The sequence below is a fragment of the Temnothorax longispinosus genome, chromosome 7, assembly GCF_030848805.1.
Source record: "Temnothorax longispinosus isolate EJ_2023e chromosome 7, Tlon_JGU_v1, whole genome shotgun sequence".
Taxonomy (NCBI): domain Eukaryota; kingdom Metazoa; phylum Arthropoda; class Insecta; order Hymenoptera; family Formicidae; genus Temnothorax; species Temnothorax longispinosus.
The window spans coordinates 5,829,465-5,849,877 of record NC_092364.1 but is presented as its reverse complement, the minus strand read 5'-3'; the positions used below and the strand labels follow the sequence as shown (position 1 = coordinate 5,849,877).

The following is a 20,413-nucleotide window of genomic DNA, read 5'->3' as shown; positions in this document are numbered from 1 at the left end:
AATATAAAACTGTATAATTCGACTATAGAAAAAATATATAATTAATTTCGCGTGTAAAACAAATGTACAAGAATTTCAACATAATGTTATGTATTTTGCAAGCAAATTTATAGCTAGGCTTTATTCAGAAAATACTGACAGAAAAACTATTCATGACACTATGTCTTCTATCAATACATTCTTCTTCTCGATTTGCTTAAATCAATTACAATCTGAATATGAAGAATTAACAGATCTATGTGGAAAAATAGAAGTTATGAAAAAATCGTTACAAGTTTTCAAGACCGAACACATGACGCTTAAATTTTTTAAAGACAATGGTTTTTTATTCATGCTAAAAAAAATAATTATTGCATTTTCTCTTTCATTACGCAAACGCAAACAAACTACACAACTGTTAACGAAAAAAACGAATATTGTTACAATACCTCTCAATTTAGTGCTAAAAAATTTTTAGAAAAGCCTCGTGTTTTTTATAAAATTATGGAATAAATGAGACATCACGCAAGAAGAACCGCGTTTGACCCTTATAGCCTCTTTTCTTCCCGTTTTATAAAATTATATCTTTCATGAAAAGTTGTACAGATTTTTCTGTGATAAAGTCAATAACATAAGGTACAATATGGAAATCTCAAGATATAAACGCTGAAAATATAAAAATACCTTTGACTTTCTATTTTGACGAGGTCGAAGTAAATAATCCTTTAAAATCACATAAAGGTATTAATAAAATTGGAACAGTTTATTGTACAATATCCTGCTTACCATCTAAATATGTGCAAGTATGTTAGAAAATATCTTTTTACTGCAGATCCATAAGTATACAGATCATAAACGTTTTGGTAATGACAGAATATTTCACAACATTGTTCAACAAATAACTGATTTGGAAAATAATGGCTTAATAATAAATATTTGTGGTAAAACATATAAAATCTTCTTTAGTCTTACATATATAGCAGGAGACAACTTAGGATTAAATAGCATTTTAGGTGTCAATAAAAGTTTTAATTCTATGTACAGTTGTAAAATTTGTACTGCTTCTAAAACAGAACTTCATAAACAATTTGTAGAAAATGCTCAACTAATTAAAAAAATTGAAGATTACTCGAAACATTGCAGTAAAAAAATATTTGGTGTTCAAGAACCTTGTATTTTCAATAAGATACCTGCTTTCCATTTTTTAAAGAACTTATCCATAGACCCAATGCACGACTTGCTTGAAGGTGTATGCAGATATGATATGGGAAAAATACTGAATAATTTTATTAACGTTGAAAAATTTTTTACTTTACAACACTTAAATAATCGATTAAGTAATTATGAACGCATGTCTTGTGACAGAAATATTACTCCAATATTACAAGCTGAACCAATAAAAATTAAACTTCTAATTTTATCTGCTTCAGAAATGTTATTTTTAGTCAACAATTTGTGTCTATTAATTGGTAATTTAATTCTTATGCAAAACAAATTTTGGAAACTATTACTTACTTCTCAGGAAAATAGTATGTATTACCTGCACATTAAATTCTTTGACATCAGATACTCATCGATTACTTGAAATATGTATAAAACAATATTGTTTCGTGCTCTGCCGAGGTGCCCTCGGGACACGAATGAATGCCGGGACCACCCTGACCAGGACGCGGGGCAAGAGCCACGCCCTTTATATTTGATTGACAAGCACAATTTATTTTGCTGTCTTATACACATGCACTACTCGCACTCTCGCGCACCCGAACGGGTTGAGCCTTCGCGGAAATGTTGGGCGGAAATCTTGAGTCGCTCGGTTTCTCTGCGTGGCTCGCGAAACGGAAATTTTAAAGAACGATGAATGACCGCCCCCGCGATCGGAGATCTTGCACGCGACCGACGGATATCTTGCTCGCGAGGCAGATGAGCGACCGCAAACACGGAGACGTGCGAGAGACTCAGGCTCACTTGGGTTACTCGGGGACGACGACGATAGCGGGCACGAATTTTACACTAAATCACAGAGGTACGAGGCGCGGTAAAGCCGCGTTCACAATGTACGGCGCGGTACGACAAGATGGCCGCGAGCGGGGTCGATATCGGGATCGAACTCCCAACGTTGATTTTATGAGAAATGATCGACAACTCTCACGCTCGGTGATCGCGACGCTCGAGATAGAGGCACTCGCGAGAACCGGATTCGCGTCGTGGTGGGACGGTTTCGCCGTCGACACGAGTCTTTCGCCAAGGATCACGCTACCGCACGCGGTGATCACGTGATCCGTCTGTGTGCGTCGGTCGTCCCGTCGTATTACGGGCGACGAAAACTCGGGAAAAGAGATGTTTAGCGCGACGACCACTCGAGCGGGTGCAGATCGCGACGAAACTTGGGCGCACGATACAACCCTTTGCACAGATGCACTGAGCGCACTCAACTTTCCGAAATTCGCGCGGATCAATCGACCGGGTACGCGCGCGACGAAAACCGGCTCACTCTCCGTTCACGTGAACGGAAAAGCTATCTGAGATGTTTCACGCGGCGACCACTCGAGCGGGTGCGGCTCGCGATGAAACTATTACGGACTTCGCGCAATTACTTTCGGCACTCCCGATAGTCCCTGTTTGAAATCAACGTGTAAATAGAGAGAGAGAGAGAGAGCTCAAAAGTTAGCACTTGTAACTAAACACAAACTGTGTTTCAATTGCTTAGGAAATCATCGAGTTTCCCATTGCAAGGTAGTTAAACGTTGTCAGAAGTGCGGGAAAAAGCATCATACTACAATACACAAAGTAGAAGCTTCATCGGAAAAGAAAGATGTAAAGTCTGAAGATCAGGTTCAATCTAGTTCTGCTGTGATAGATGCGAACGCTGCTAAAGTTTTACATTTTATTGTCGATTCAAATGTACCTGCTTCTTGTGTCTTATTAGCGACAGCTAGAGTATTTATAATTTCTGATAGAAATGAAACAAGGAGTGTTCGAGCACTCATCGATCCCGGATCAGAGGTATCAATTATTACGGAAAGAGTCGTTCAACAATTAAACTTGCCTCGTAGTAACTCTTCAATCTCTTTAGCAGGTATCGGTGGACAAGGGACGAATAAAACTAAAGGTATCACCTCGTTCGTAATCAAACCACGTTTTTCATCTAAATTCGAAATAAAAACAACCGCTTATATTCTGCCAAAGTTGACTTCGTCTATTCCTTCTCTTTCGTATGATAAGGATGCATGGTTGCATTTGAAAAATCTTAATCTAGCAGATCCGTCCTTTAATAAGCCAGGTTCCATTAACCTAATAATAGGAATAGATTTGTACACTCAGATTATAGAAAAAGGTATAGTAAAAGGAGAACCCAATACTCCTATCGCTCAGTTGACCAAACTCGGTTGGATTGTTTCAGGATTAGCTAGTCTTAACCAAATTCGTTCTCATGCTCAGGGCTATCACGTGTCAGTTAATGATGATCTTCATGATCTACTTAAACGATTTTGGGAAACAGAAGAAGTTTCATTGTCTACTCAAACGTTGTCTAAAGACGAACAAGATTGCAAAGATCATTTTAAGGCTACTCACTCTCGCGACGCGGACGGTAGATATATCGTTAAACTTCCGTTTAAAGATTCTCCGGATAAATTAGGAGATTCCAAAGCTAAAGCCATTCGACAAATGGTTAATATGTCTAATAAATTTTCGAATAACAAATCTCACGGTAAATTGTATACGGACTTTATCGAAGAATACGAGAAACTAAACCATATGAAGCGCGTAGATAAAAATCTCATTGAACCGAATAGAGCCTATTATATGCCTCACCACGGAGTTTATCGAGAACAAAGTCTCAGTACAAAGTTGCGAGTCGTTTTCAACGGCTCCAGTAAAACAACTACTGGTTATTCGCTTAATCAAATTCTGCATGCAGGAGCAAAATTGCAAATCAATTTGTTTAACGTTCTCATATGGTTTCGAGTGTTTCGATACGTCTTTTTCGCGGATATAGAAAAGATGTACAGACAGATACGCGTACATCCTGACGATTGGGATTTTCAAAGGATTGTGTGGATAGACTTTCTTGGTAAACTTATCATATTTATTCTTCTCACAGTAACTTATGGTTTAATATGCGCACCCTTTCTAGCTTTACGGGCTTTTGAGCAATTGATTCTTGACGAAGGCCATAGATTTCCCTTGGCTATGCCAACTATGAAAAAAGGGAGGTATATCGACGACTTCTTTGGAGGAGAAGATACAATTGAGTAAACACAATTGGTAATTGAGCAAGTAAACAATCTTTGCATGGCGGGCGGTTTTCCTTTAAAGAAATGGGTCAGTAACAATCCAGAAATTCTAAGGTCTATTCCGTTGAATCATAGACTTAACAATACATCAGTTCAAATAGACGAATCCTCCATCATACATGCGTTAGGTTTAGCTTGGCATCCATCGACTGATCAATTTCGATTTACTTTAAATCTTGAAGAACCAAATGTCATTTCGAAAAGGACTATTCTCTCGACTATTTCAAAGATATTCGATCCATTAGGATTTCTATCTCCTGTTACTATTTCGGGCAGGATTCTTGTTCAGGAATTATGGTCTAGTGGACTTGACTGGGATGACGAACTCCCTCCTGTCCTTCTAGCTAAATGGAAGCAATTCATGTGCCAGTTACAAGAAGCATCAAGCTTTACGTTTCCAAGATGGATTGGATTAAATCAAATTGACTCATTTGAAATTCATGGATTTTGCGATGCATCTCAGCACGCAATCGCTGCTGTTGTTTATCTTAGGTCTTGTTCTAAGGAGTCAGTAGTTACCGTCACACTTGTAGCAGCAAAGACGAAGGTAGCCCCTCTAAAAAGACTTACTATCCCGCGACTAGAATTATTAGGAGCAGTTCTACTCACTAAATTGATGATTTCGATTCTTCTTACTCTCGAAAGACTTGATATTCCTTTATTCGCTTGGATAGACTCGCAAGTTGCTTACACATGGATCACCAATCATCCTTCTCGATGGAAGGAATTTGTTCGTAATAGAGTTTGTTTCATACAAGATTCGTTGCCACAATGTAAGTGGGGTTTAGTTCCAGGAATTAAAAATCCTGCGGATTTAGCTACTAGAGGGATTTCTCCTTCGCATTTGAGTGAAAGCTCCATATGGTGGAGTGGACCAGAATGGCTTTCTCAACCCAGTTCTGATTGGCCACAAACTCCGTTGCCATGTGGCATTGAAAATCTTGAAGAAAGAGAGAACAAAATCTGTTCGGTGGTAACTAATAAAGTCTCAGAAGTATGGAATCTCATCTATAAATATTCGAATCTTGCCAAATTGCTTCGCGTTACTGCATTGTGTAGAAAGTTCGTTCGTAGGACACGCAAAGATCTTGATGTAACTATAGATCCTCTTCTTTCAATTAGTGATATTTGTCATGAGCGTGACTTTTGGATAAAGATTATTCAACGGTGTTCATTCTCCTCTGAGATTAAAATTATCTCGCAAGGACAATCACTTTCTAAATCGAATCCGTTAGTTCGCCTAACTCCCTATATAGATACAAATGGAATGCTTCGAGTAGGAGGAAGACTTCAAAATTCCTTATTAACAGAAGAAAATAAACATCCCTTCATACTACCCAAAGATTCAGCTCTCACGAATTTAGTTATATCAGACGCACACTCTCGAACCCTTCATGGTGGAACACAAGTTACGTTAGCCTTCATTAGACAAACTTATTGGATTATAGGAGGTCGAGTAAAGGTTAAGTCATTCATTTTGAAGTGTGTTAGATGCACTCGATTTCGTCAACAACGAGCTCAACAACTTATGGGGCAGCTCCCAGTTGAACGAGTTATTCCATCTCGAGCATTCTTACACTCAGGTGTAGACTATGCTGGACCGTTTACTCTTAAAACGTGGAAGGGTAGAAAAGCTAAGACATATAAAGGCTATATTTCACTTTTCGTTTGCCTTGCAACTTCAGCTATTCATCTAGAATTGGTCACTGATTACACCTCAGAAGCATTCATTGCTGCTTATCGACGTTTTACTTCCAGACGAGGTATATGTTCTACTCTTACTAGTGATTGTGGCACGAACTTTCAGGGAGCCGATAAGAAACTTAAACAGCTTTTCTCTGAGGCTTCTGATCATTGGAAAGAAATAGCTTCTTGTTTACTAGGTGATGGCACGCAATGGAAGTTTAATCCTCCTTCCGCTCCTCATTTCGGAGGAAAATGGGAGGCTGGTGTCAAATCAGTCAAGTATCATTTAAAACGCACTATTGGGGATACTTTACTAACGTACGAAGACATGACTACTCTTTTAACACAAATTGAGGCAATATTAAACTCGCGTCCTCTTTGTCAATTGTCGGACGATCCAGATGATATTTCGATTATTACCCCGGGGCATTTTCTTATTGGAGGCGCTCTCTCAACCATTCCTGAACCATCGTTATCTTTAGTTCAAATTTCTCACTTAAACAGATGGCAATTACTGCAACAAAAACTTGAGCACTTTTGGTCGCACTGGTCAAAAGATTACTTACAGAGACAACTTGCTATTTATAAATGGAATAGTGTAAATCATTCTATAACAGAGGGTTCAGTGGTTCTCGTGGTTGATGAGCGTTATCCTCCGTCGAAATGGCCTTTAGGTAAAGTTATTAAAAGACACCCAGGACCTGATGGTCTTACTAGAGTTGTTACGGTCAAGACTCAATCGTCAGAATTTAAACGTCCAATTGCTAAGTTGTGTCCTTTGGCCGTTGATCAGGTTTGTTTGTAATTTATTCGTCAACTACGTTAACGAAGGCGGGCGGAAATGTTTGAAATCAACGTGTAAATAGAGAGAGAGAGAGAGAGAGAGATTGTATAAGTGCGGCCACCAGGCGTTCGTATTGAGGTAGGTCGGCACGCGCGGATATGTATGCGCGAAATAGGTCCGACCGCGTAGTAACCCAGGCGCTCGAGAACGGTCGAGCGCGGGCTTCCCGCGCGCTTGCGTAAGGATATCGGGAGGGGCGCGCAGCCCGGGCGAGCGAGCCATTCGTTACCCAGATCTCGTGCACGATACATCGTGCACTGTTGCTAAGTTCGCTATAGAATTGCGTCATCTTTTGAGTATCGAGTCATTAAGTGGTGAATTGCCTCTACGTGTTTCGTGATAGATTAATTACTTCAAATATCTGACTCAACGAGAGATACGTTAAACTGCGATCGTCACCGAGAGGAATCCAGGGATATCCGTCCCGGCAAGCCATGCCGGCACGTGGAACGAAGGAAGGCAGCCATTTGCTGCAAAGTTCGAGAGAGCCTGGTCTACAGGAATCACAAGCCCTTTCGAAGTCATGAATATGCGAAAGAGATAAGGATTGAGCCCTTTTTATATATATTCATTGTGTGAATATCCGAGGTGATGTTATCGTCTATGAAAGGTAACCTGTTTAAATATATTCGCGTGAAAACGTTAGACTCTCGTTTACCGTTACTGAGTGTGAACGTTAAACATTCGTCTACCGTTACGAGAGAGATCATCAATCCTCTCAAGGTTAGTCTTGGATATTACAACTCGCAGAGATCACGAGAGCAAGTGAGAGGAAAACTTCCTCGCTTTTTGAAAACGACGATAAAAGTTATCTCGAGTCTTATTATTATACTGAGCTCAGTCTAAAGTAAAATAATTAATCGTGCGGTTGCAACCATTTTCGTGACAAGTAAAAAGAAAGACTTTATTTCTTCTTTGTGCGATGGTTTCTTTCTCATTGACCAGACAATTTTTCTTATTGTTTATTATGTTACTTTGCGAACAGTCTTTACATTCACTTGTAATAAGTATTAAATGAAACTGCGTTCCTTGCGAAGTATATAAATCGTCTCTTGCGTGATTATCAAACTACATATTATTCGTTTCCGTGCGTTGCTATAAAAGCTATTTCTCATTGACTTGATAATTATTCTACTAAGTATTTTGCGAACTCTGAATTATTGAATGTTATGTTCATACCAAAGTGAATTAATGTGTCGATCAAAACCATAAGGCCTATGAATACGAGAAATTGAGAAATTATTATACCTTATTTTTTTTGTACTGAATACATGATTTTGCTGAAAAGGAGTTATTTGTTCTAGAACAAATTGTTTATATATGGTAAATTGTAACAGGCCAATGAAAAGTAATTATTATTAAGAATTCAAAGATTGATACATTAATTCAGTAACTATTTCAATTATGTTCGAACTGAAATTTATATTCTGATTGATTTGCTTTACTTGTTGAACAGTCCTTTCTTGATATTAAGTGATCTGTTTTATTTTGACTACGTCAATAGAAACTATGAGATTACATACTATAAATATTTCCTTTATGATTAACCTGATTACATAACAAAGAAAAGTATCAGTGAATTCAACTTTTATTTTGTCATCAATACAAGGAAAGGACTGTACTATAATAATTATTGATTTGTTTCTTTTGTGTGTTTTATGCATTTATTGTATTTTCATTATATATTATATAATCTATGTAATAATTTGTTCATGAATACTGGGAAGGTTTTCGGGCAGTTTCCCTTCTCCTATGCAACAAATGTTGGTATTCTTTGTATAGTTCTGCCCACTCGAGTCATTTCAAATTACTTAAATTATTAAATGCAATCTCTCTCTCAATAAACGGATACTTTATTATTTGTTCCTTCCTCATCTAATTCTAGAGTTCAGGCTTGTGCGCGAGCTTGTGCAAACAGTCCCGATAATATAATTGCCACGAACGGCCGGCTCGACTTTCTCCTTAGCACGGCAGAAACGGAAGAGAGCGCGGATCGATAGCTATTGATCATCCTTCGTCCCGATAGACCCTCGGTGGGGGTCGTTGCCTCACGATTCACGAAGGACGAATCACGTCGATCCACGAAGTTATTATAGGTGACGAATCACATCGATCCGCGATGTAACGCGTTGCGCGGTATATGCGAATTAGGAAACGCGTGCGCGTTTTACCTTTGCATGTCGGAAGTTCCGACTCGGAACAGTAGTAGGCGCGACAACCGGATGATTTCGGGCAAATTCGGGTCAGGCCCGAGGATTGTTTGTGCTCGCGCCAAAGGCGTTAGCTGTTGCGACAGCGCCCCACCGTAACGACTTTACTGTAAGGGGTCATATAATATACGTTTTTCGGCTCTGAAAAGTGGTTGAGGGATTACCAGAAAACTATTAGACCGATTAAGTTGATTTTTTTTTACTGTAAAGAGTGTCTTTTGCAGGAAAAAAAAACATACACTAAGAAAAAAAATACAAAAAAAAATGTAGCGGCTTCTCATTATTCTCGAAACACCACTTTTCAAAACGGTGGGCATGATAACTGCCTCAGCATTCGTCCAATTAACTTCATTTTTTTATACATATTCCTAATGAGATTCTTTATCGTGTCACAAGGGATTTTTCAAAAAAAAATTACGGAAATGGTCACACTTTCGAAAAGTTGTCGTGATTTTTTCTGAAAAAGTCGTTACATTTTTTATTATTATTAAATCATGATTGAACTTACCAATAAAAGCCCCCGTGACACGATAAAGAATCTCATTAAGAATATGTATTAAAAAAATGAAGTTAATCTCTAGGACGAATGCTGAGGCAGTTATTCATACCCACCGTTTTAAAAAGTGGTGTTTCGAGAAAAACGAGAAACCGCTACATTTTTTTGTATTTTTTTTTTCTTAGTGTGTTTTCTTTCCTGCAAAAGACACTCTTAACAATAAAAAAAAAATTTAACTTAATCGATCTAATAGTTTTCTGGTAATCCCTCATAATTATTGGACTACTTTTCAGGGCCGAGAAACGTATATGACCCCTTAATCCTAAACAAATATTTAAAGTTAAACATAGATCTTTTCGGAAATAATTTGAAGCCGAAACATCACAAACATCATTCATTATTCATGAATGAATGAAAAATATGGACCATTAAAAAACCTATCATGCATAAGGTTCGAAGCTAAGCACAATTAAGTGATTGCTTATTCAAAGACTATGTCTTCACGAACAAACATAGCTTATTCATTAGCATTAAAACATCAACTAAAACTTTGTTATATAGATTCGTTTGTAATCCCTTACAGAATTTTAATACTGTAAATGATTATTTGGCTAATGATTAATTACTTATTTCGAGTATTAAAAGTACTGTTTTTTATGATTTCAATACTCAAAATAAGTAATTAATTACTAGCCAAATAATCACTTACAGTATTAAATTTCTATAAGGGATGAAGGTTTTGGTAATCACATATCTCATAGTGCTACAATTAGAAACTTTAGTGATACAAAAGAATGGTTATATTTGAAATCTACAATTTCATTTACAAAATATAGAAGTTTTCAATGCTTCAACTGGATTCAGTTGAATGGTACGAAATGAGATTAACAATATAATACGAACAAACAAAACCCTTCGTGTGTAACGTCGGGTCACTCGTGCCCTGGCGAAAGTGACTGTCCCCTGTAGCTCGAAGGGAGGGGGGAGGGGGGGACCAAACTATACTGAAAAAAATTGTATGCTACTAAGCTACTAGCTCCCCAAGCGCCGACGGTCTAGTGCGTAAACAGCCGTTGTGAGAGCCAGACGAAATTTTGAAAGTGCACGAGTGACCCGACATTACACGTTACGTTGATTAAAAATAGCAGGTGAGTAAAATGTTTATTTTAATTTGGATGTTTTTTTTTTTACTAAAAATTCATGTTCTTTCATTGGGAATTGATAGATTAATCTTAGTTATCGATAAATAACAAAATAACAAAATAATAAGGTAACATAAATTTTTTCAGATTTTTTTAGAACACTTTAAAGTATTTTTTAGGCGTCGGACACGAGTGACCCGACGTTACTCGTTGCAGGTGCCGAAAAAGACGTTACACATGAAGGGTTAATACAGTTTTACATTATAGTTGCGACAAATAAATATTTGATGATTTAAATGGATTCGTGTGCAATAAAGTCATGTGTGCAATGTGTTTGGCCAAACGTACGTTCGTATTTTTAACTATTACATATGCGCAATAATGCTTGTAGGCAATTGCTCTGTAGGCAATCGGGATTGTAGGCAAACGGGACCCCCCCCCCCCCGGATTTACACCTCAGAGAGAACAATAAAAAATGGGAATTTTAGTTTAAAAATTTCAAAGTAATTTTTATGTGACCTTAACAAAGCTATAGTCACATTAATATTACTATGTAATGTACTAAAGTTCCTGATAAAAGAAAATGTTTTTTAATTTTTTTCAAAAAAAAAATAAAAAAAAAAGGTTTAATTTAAAAACAAAATAGTTCTAAGTAGTTTACTTGATTCTTTTCAAAAAGTTCTAGAGTTCCTGATAAGTAAAAAACTGCAAAACCTTAGAATTGTTTTAAAAAATCATCATCAAAATGCAAATGACATTCACGGCAGCCCTTTGAAGTCGAATATCTTCTTAAAACTCCCATCAAAACGCCTGCAACTATAACACTGACTAGTGGCGATCCGGCCACTAATTAAGAAGATATTCGAAGATGCAACATATGAAATTCAACTAAGCCCCGTTTCACACGTATCCGACACTGGACTACTGACGCCGTGTATCCGATCGCGAAATGTATGGATTAATATAGGAGCATTTACGTTTGTCCGATAGCCGAATTGTGAAAACGAAGAAAAACGATCGGATACCCGGCATCGGTAGCTCGGTGCCGGATACCTACGTGTGAAACGAGCCTAAATCTTTCTGTCCGTAAACGGTACGAGCACGGCACGATTATTTCTAAATCGACGTTAAATCGGAGATATATTTACGGAGGGAGTTCGTTATACGAGTAATATTGATATAAATCTCGCAGCATCGATATATACGCGCATAATCGATTAAAGATGCAACGATAAGATTATCGTAAACAACATCAACGAGTAAAACGCATAATTTGTTGCATCGAGTACAGATATTCATGATGGCGTATTAAAAAGTTAAAAAAAGTTAAGTGCGTAACTTTCTTTCATTAAAAAAAAAAGTATAATTTTATGAAATAATGAGAGATTCTTTTTCTATACGGCTAATTCACTACAAATCCAAGTGTGTTATTTTAACTAAAGCTCTTCTTACACATTTCTTGTCGTTTTGAATGATGCCATTTAACACGATAGAACATATTAATACGGTTAAACGTGTTGATTTAACACGCAACAAAACATGTAAAACGAGCTTCAGTCAAACGTATCATTTTTAAACGTTTATATGTGTGTAAAAATAGCACACTTGGATTTACAATGTATGATAAAACGGCTTGCAATTACAATTAATTACAAAGTTTTCTATACATATAATCATTAGTCTATATACTCTATATAAATCAAAATGGTATAGTTACCATAGTTGCCTCTACGCTATTAAATATTAAAAGATAAAATAAAAGCGAGTTCACGCCGACAAAACTGGAAACGATCAGTCAGATTACGTGATCGAAGGCACTGTTGGCCGTGTACCGGACCCGCGGCCGACCGACCGGTCGCTCGCCGATCAGCGGTAAGTACGCGATCGCGTATGCAGTATTCATTCTCTCGGTCGGATCTAGTACCGGTAATCACGCTGGCCACGGCGGCCTCTCTCCCGTCCGCGTTGCAAACAGTGGCAAGACTACTACCATTTGTAAATCATGGCAGAAAAGAACGCAAAAAAGTAACGAATCCGTGTTAGAATCCGAAGATTCAAATAACCTAAAAATTATGCTGGTGCGAGCACTCTCGTATTGTATTGGAGGAGTCAGGCTGCCTTAGGCCCTTGATTCTCTGCACGAGTCTCTTTGGGCCTGAGGTCAAAGTCAGTTACTGGTCTGGTGATGCGAATATATAGCCTCTCCCAGTCAACTCATGTGCCCATCTCCCAGTGGTCTCGCTGGACCGCTGCAATGAGGCTGTTCCGATTCAGTACGGCTCGGTCGCAAGATCTGATGTCGGCTAACCGGCGCGCTCTGCAGTAACCAAGTGGCGTCAATAGCGATCTGACTGCGCCTCTAGTGAGCCTGTAGTGATACAGGCCCAAATATCGCTGGTGAGTTGTGGAGCCAAGGAAGAGCACGATTATCTGGGAAGGTTTCGGCTGTCAATCCGTTTGCTCCCCAACACGCAGTAAATATGAAGTCAAGAATGAATCTTCACGCCCGAGTTCTCGAATGGTCCGAGCACTGCACGCACGATACGAGATTGATGACACGGTTAGTGCGGAGACACCCAGTGACTGCGTAGCTGGCTTCTCAAAAGTAGGCGTTAGTTATCGGGTATAAAAACGATTACGCCTCTTGATGCACGAAACTCATGCCACGAGTAGCTGTGGCCTGCAATAGCCTTCTTCTTCTTCTTTGTAAATTTCATGGCACCTAATCCTCCTCAAGATCACATAACGGCCAAGAACAAGTCGAAAATAATAAATACAGACTCGAAAGATTCAATCCAAACTCGGCGCTGATTGCATCAGCAATCTTCAAAAATTATTCAGGACAAAACACGTCCGAACATGTCCACGGTCTCGACGAGACTCGCCCCTAGTAGCCGTGTCAAATTAAAATAGAAATAAATAGTAATAAGTTATTTCGTGAATGGATATCCATCCATCCATCTGTGTCAAACGCAATGCACGGGCAATGCGTTTCAAGCATGCCTGGCGCCGGGGATCGACACGCAACGGTGGCGGGATTCGCGTCCGCTTCTCCCACGTTGCAAGGCCGGCCAACTTCGACTCCCCGGCTAAAGTGAAAGATAATCGCATGCTTTAATGAGCTTGGAATCCTTAAGGAGGGATCGTTCGGCTGATTCGATTCGGAGTCGTAGGTCAATGAGACCCCTTCGTCGGGACTGGAATCCGATTGGGCCTGATGATCGATCGAATGATGCTTTCGCTTAAACCGTGACAGACCCGTCTCGCGAAAACCCTTCGCGAATGGATTGTTATTGATCTTCAACTTTGTGATGTTCTCGTTTTGGTATGCCGTCACCGCGATAAATTCCGTCTCCTTAAAAGCAAACAACGTGGTTGAATGAGTAAAGAGCTCGTTGTAGTTCGCATCGAAGCAACGGACTATCCAGATCCTAGGAACGTATTTGTCCGTCGATGTTAATACCACATTATTATTGAGATCGTTGATGTTCGTGAGCTTCAATTTATTGAAGCTGATCGGATTGTCCATCCAATAGCTCCCCGTTGCCGGACTTTCAGGATGCTTATAAATTCTATAGCCGAAGGGCTGTTGCGGCTCTGGCGACCCCGTAAAACTCCAGCGACCCATATTGCTGTTCTTGCCCCCGTTCTGGTATCCACAGTACTTGTGGCGGCGACCGGAGGCCGGTGCTATCTCCATAAAGACATAATAATTCTCACGTTTCTCCAAACCGTTTACATTTATTTGAACGGACGGGAACATGCGCCGACCGCTCTTGGTAATTATCATTTCTGTATTCTCGTAGAATTGTTGTCAGAGGTTTCGATTAAGCAGCTCCACGTTGATTCCGCGCAGCAATGAGGGTTGAAATACCCATTCGCTTGAATGCATCTTCTCACCTAATTTACGTTGTAGAACGATCGGTGACTGCGCGAAAAGTAGCGATGCCGTTGCATATTCAGTTCCAGGAGCATCAATGCGTTGTTTGGATCATAAAGAAATATCTCCGATGATCGACGTTTCTTCTCCAACACCGTCGGTGTAAGGTATAAGGCAAACACGGAAATGCTCAGAACGAACGTCGAAATCACGTGCAGTTGTAGAATGAAACTGGAACGACCGATTCTCGCCTACCAGTGACCTACCACAAAACGGGATCAGTGCAATCCGCCGAAACTAAGCGAACTATATGTGTCGTCGGTCGTTCGGCGCCAACACATGAGACAAAACTATGTGTAAATGAACTTTTTGTCCTTTCTGCCGCGATTCACAAAAGATAATATATAAGGTAACAAATAACGTTCACGTGATAATTTTAAATGCCAGAATCACACTAATCTATTGAGCCAATTAAAATAAATATTAACTTATTACGCGTTATTAATCCATTTGTCGTAACTTTCTCTTTCTTTAACCCTTTAGGGGCCACACATCGATCCCGTTGGAGTAAAATGTTATAATTTATAAGATAGTCTTAAAAGACGTCCCTGATAAAAGTTTTTTAATTTTTTTAGTTTTTAGTTTTTTTTCTGTTTTTTTTGTTTTGTTGTTTTTTGTTTTTTTGTCTTTCTTGTTTATTTTTGTTTTTTTTTTCTTTTTTAGTACATAATTATGTACACAAGCCCCTAAAGAATTAAAAATGTTCAGATACTGTCTGTTCCTTTTCCGGGTAATCTCAGTAGAGATATCCTGCACTTCTTCAAGCTTCTCATATATTATACATATTTGCCTTTCCACTGAATCTCAATCAGTCGAACTCAAGATATTAAGATTCTCTAATAATTCGATAATATTCCAACAACATTCAGACGAAAAAATTATTAGATTAATGCGTGTACAAATGGCAACAACTGGATTCTTTTATGTACATTTTACATTAGTGATATATATTAGCGATATTTAGACCCTGATAAAAATGTGTGCCCGGAAAGAACGGTTTTGCTAAATATCTAAAAATTTAGCCAGATATACAGATCTGAAAATAATTTTGTTACACCATTAAAATAATTATAGTAAGTCGCTGAAATATGATGATTCTGTAAAAAATTTTGACATTTTAACAATCAGTTTAAGTTCTACATAATTATTTTGATGGACCAACAAAATCATTTTCAGATATGCAGTTTCTTATTCACGCATCATGGAAATGCATGCCCTTAATCTATACATATACGGAAAAAACATTTTCTGTTTAAAAATAACTTTGTTGCACCATTAAAATAATTATAGTAGGTCGCTGAAGTACGATGATATTGCTGTAAAAATTTTGATATTTTAGTAATCAGTTTGAATGTTTTACATAATTATTTTGATGATGCAACAAAATTATTTTCAGATCTGTATCTAGTTAAATTTTTAGATACTTCAGCAAAACTGTCCTTTCCGTGCACCATTCTTTTTTACACCCTTTAGAAATATAGAAAGAGGATATCGAAAAATAAAAATGCGTTAAGTCATTACAATGTTAAATTTACGTAAAAATCCATGTACACGGGGGATCTCGAGGTTTTTAGAATCTCTTTTTCTCTCTGCGGTAATGAAAGTTCACGTTTTTATGCCAAATCGCGTGTTACGATATCGTATTAAAACTTATAATAAACGACCGTTTCGGCCAAACAGATTTGGCCGAACTTCAACCGATAATATAATGTGCGCCTTTAAATATCAAAAGAAAAATACATAATTATACTCAATGTATACAAAGTAGAAAACAACAGACGTTTAACTTGTCACGTAAGTGAATCTCGCGTATCATTCATGTATATGATAAAAGTGTACTTGGCGCCGTTTTTTACCTTTTTTGAAAATTACATTTACATAGTATCATTAACAAAACGATATGTTCACAAGCTCGAACTATTCTTATATAGTATATCCGCTGTAATCTACTTTTCATTGAAAAGTACTCTTTCGTGAACTATTCATCATAAATATCTTATTAATTATTTCGGCTTGTGCGGAGGGAAATTGTTTAATTTTCAGATCCAATGAAAGTATAAAGGTACCAATACCCGGACACTTAAGAGTAGGTAAATGTACCAATGCCTGGACACGTACCTATGCCTGGATACCTTTAAAAAAATATAAATTTATGAAAATAAACGTTTAGATACCATAACTAAAGTTTCAAACTACAAAAAAAATATTTTTATTTTTTATTTTAATTCGCGTTATACTTATGAATAATAAAGGTGTCCAGATATAGGTACGCGTGTCCGAGTATTGATACTTTTAACTTAATTTCTAAATGTTCAGCAAGACATAATATAAGGTAAACGTACCAGTGGCCGCACACGTCCCAGTCGCCGCACACGACTTTAATGTTTTCAATTTATTAAGCATTTCGTGAAGAATATTGCAAATCTAAAAAATTGTGTAGGGATCTACAATACGTTATTGTAATAACAAACAAATTTGAAGTATGATTCTGCACGGATTACCATTTATTTTAAATTGTTTATTCGGTCTCGCACGTCACGGCTGTTCGGATACTGGTACAACCCTGCGAAGTTCGCTAGTCCCAGTAACCGCACATCGCGTAGCACGCTGTTTCTCGATCGATGCAAAGTTGTTACTACGGAATTAATTCTGGTGTTTCGATTAAAAGAAAACAAAATATCGTGTGGAAAACCGATTGATAAGTAAGTACTCATTGTTGATAATATATCTGCAATAAATCTAATGTGCATGCTGAATCTGTGCAACCAGTATCAGAAAAATTGTTTGCTGTTTACATGGAGAGGTTATGTTACGGCTGAATATATTTTGGTTTAAGGCTGCGGTCCACTTGACGCCACAAATGCTTTGAAGCGTTTTTCTTCTCCTTCTTTCTTCATTGAAGGAGGAATGCTTCGAAGCATTTGTAGCATCAAGTGAACCGCAGCCTAAATATCGTATTGTGCGGACACTGGGTGGGACATACCGAGTAAGGCTGTGCGGACACTGGTACATTTGACCTTTTATCATTTTCGCGGCATAAATAATAAATGACTGAATATTAAAATAAACATTGCATGTGTTTAGAAACTAGAAACCCTAAGCTTCAAGATGGTTCAAGTCATTTGTACCAAGCATGCGTCTAAATGGGCTAAATTTGTATCACAATCTGAATTGTGGCTTAAGTGTGCGACCACTGGTACATTTACCTTATTAACTTCTTAATGGCTAGTTAAAAAAATATTCGACTTCGAGGATGCAACGTGTGAAATTCGACTAAGTCCGCATAACATTTTTTTTTGAAAATTCTAGACGTTCTGATAAGAGTTCCGTTTTTTAGTAGAACTCTAAGAATTGTGAAAGAAATTTCTATAATCGAAAACAATCCGGTCACTAGTTAAGAAAAGCGGTCAACGCTTTTACTAAACTCAACCGCGACAGTAATATTGAAATTAATTGCTTGGTCGTTCAGAAGAGACACCACGTGCGTCTCTTCCCTAAATCCAATACAACCGACACCGAAGATACAAGAAATTATAACGTAAAAGCAGGCACGATTGTTGACACAACTATCACTCACCCAGAACATATCGATTTTTATCTAGTATCACATCAGAGTGTTCGGGTAGGTCGATACGATAGGTTAATTTTTCTAAATAAAAATATTTGTTATATATAACCAAAAAGGTTTTGTTGTTGAAAAACATTAAATATATGACAAAATTTTCGCAATAGTAATATATAGCGACCAATAGTAATTATAGCAGTAGTTAATTTGTAATAATTGCAATAATTTACTTTAAGAAGCATATTAAATGATATTAATAATTAAATTTATAAACTATAAATATTTTTTCAATGAAGTTTATTTGATGTATAGTGTTGATAATTATGATTTTAAATGTAGGGTACAGCGAGGCCTACAAAATACAAATGCCTCTACAAGGATTCCAAATTTACCGAAGATCAGCTTAAAGAATTAACATATTATCTTTGTCATTTATTTGTCCGCCGTTCAAAAGCAATAAGCTATCCGGTGCCTACCTATTATGCTCATATAGGAGCTTATCGTGGAAGAAGCCTGATAATAGAGTAAGTAATCTATTACGATATGAATATTGATTACGATCATGACATGTTATTTTCATTTACTAGAATGATGCAGGACAAAGACTTCAAGTTGAGTGACTTAGAAACGAAACAGAGACTTTTTAAAGTAAAAATGAAGGATCACCCAATGTTTTTTGTAATTAACAATACAATTTATATTTATAATTAATTTATATTTATTTATATTTATATTTATATTTTTTTATTAATTATAATATTATTCAAAAAAAACAATTTATATAATTATAAATATATTTAATTATAAATATAAATTAATCATAAATATAAATTGTATTGTTAATTAAATAATCAATTTCTTTCTTTTATAAGTACCATTGTTTCGAATGGTATTGTCATACGATTAAGATATAATACATAATAATTAATTGCATGCAACTATACTTTACATTAATGAATTTACAATTATTTACAATTGTTGAAGAGGACTACCTGAGATCTCAGAAATAAAAGCGCGCTTTTATATCGATAAAAGACAGTTCAGAATGTGGGCTTATGACTGGCTGCGTTCGGGGAGCGCGCTATTAGCGCTATTTGCGTATTCTATCATTGTTCTACACTTGATGAGCGATAAAAATAAAATGATGCAATAGCGCTAATGGCGCGCTCCCCGAACGCAGTCTATATGATGAAATGTATATATAGTCATGTGTGTGTGTGTGCGCGTGTGCGCTTCGTGTCTTTACATAATATGAACTAAATAACCTTGTGAACAAGGTTTGCTAATTGTAATTTTTAATAGAAAATTATTCAAATGTTGACGATATAGTTATATCACGTGCAATTATATGCTGACGTAGTATTATATCCAACTTTTATGATCTGCATTTTCACGTGTAAGAACATACAATTTATATATAATTACATTTAAGATTATGTACTCGTTAAAAATGGAGCAAATAAATGGCCTTTATACGAAAAAAGATACTTCGTTACATTTTATAATAGTTTGAAGGCTACAGAAAGATTGTTGATATACGATGAGAGTGGTCATGCCCGCGTTTTAGGTGGTCCCCGTCCACGAGCGCCTCTATGTGCACAAAACGTGCACATTGAACTACGTAGCCATGTCCACGAAAATTTCTGATGGGTAACGCGTTATGTGCACGCTCTATTGGTTCTGATCCGTGCTATGTGCACGATCTTTTGGTTCTGTTCCGTGCTATGTCCAAAGCGTCGGTAATGCATGATAATGCATGACACTTACCCGTAAAGCGGGTAGCGCACTAGGGATGGGCGATACTGTATCGATATTTTGAATATCGATACTTTTGGGCTGTAATATCGATATTTTGTATCGATATTTTACATTTCGATATTAGCCAGTATCGATATTCGAACATGAATATCGAACTTTCGATACAGTCCATAATTCGACGGATATATCTTCCTCGCCTGATCGTGAGTGTATACCGTCAATTGCGCACGCAGCAGCTACTTGGCATGTGATAGTTGTGATTGGTTACCAATTACGTGTCTAGCACGGGTTGCAACTACTCTGACCGCGACTGTACATTGTCAATTTGTCAACTTTCTATTTAATCATTTACAGGAACATGTACCTTCTTTTGTTCTCTGTTTGCGTGAATTTTGTATCCAAATTTATTACAATTAGCATAAAACTACTTGTCGCATATGTATCTGTCATAATTGATTTCTCCTTTTCAAACAATAACTTGATCTCCATGCCGTTTGC

General features: G+C 37.3%; 2 protein-coding genes, 1 long non-coding RNA gene and 1 pseudogene across 3 annotated transcripts; 3 read left to right on the top strand and 1 right to left on the bottom strand.

Annotated features, from left to right (window-relative positions):
- Window positions 1-1,899: 1,899 nt before the first annotated feature.
- Window positions 1,900-4,236, top strand: LOC139816320 (uncharacterized). Its single transcript, XM_071783732.1, has 2 exons — window positions 1,900-2,002; window positions 2,687-4,236. Exons 1-2 carry the CDS (start codon window positions 1,900-1,902, stop codon window positions 4,234-4,236), a joined length of 1,653 nt encoding a protein of 550 aa, XP_071639833.1.
- A 36-nt stretch (window positions 4,237-4,272) lies between these two features.
- LOC139816319 (uncharacterized) lies at window positions 4,273-6,765 on the top strand. The gene has a single exon (XM_071783731.1). It carries the CDS (start codon window positions 4,273-4,275, stop codon window positions 6,763-6,765), a length of 2,493 nt encoding a protein of 830 aa, XP_071639832.1.
- A 6,545-nt stretch (window positions 6,766-13,310) lies between these two features.
- LOC139815763 (T-box protein 2-like) lies at window positions 13,311-16,898 on the bottom strand (annotated as a pseudogene).
- Window positions 16,899-17,677: 779 nt separating this feature from the next.
- On the top strand, window positions 17,678-20,240 carry LOC139815766 (uncharacterized). The gene is made up of 3 exons (XR_011732821.1): window positions 17,678-18,214; window positions 18,497-18,681; window positions 18,745-20,240. It is a non-coding gene; the product is annotated as an uncharacterized lncRNA (long non-coding RNA).
- The last annotated feature ends 173 nt before the right edge of the window (window positions 20,241-20,413 follow it).

Bases quoted from the DNA above. Each gene is read 5' to 3' on its own strand.
- LOC139816320 (XM_071783732.1), top strand. From the start codon at position 1,900: ATGAGCGACCGCAAACACGGAGACGTGCGAGAGACTCAGGCTCACTTG. The intron at 2,003-2,686 runs GTACGAGGCGCG...TCAATTGCTTAG, and splicing joins TTTTACACTAAATCACAGAG to GAAATCATCGAGTTTCCCAT.
- LOC139816319 (XM_071783731.1), top strand. From the start codon at position 4,273: ATGGCGGGCGGTTTTCCTTTAAAGAAATGGGTCAGTAACAATCCAGAA.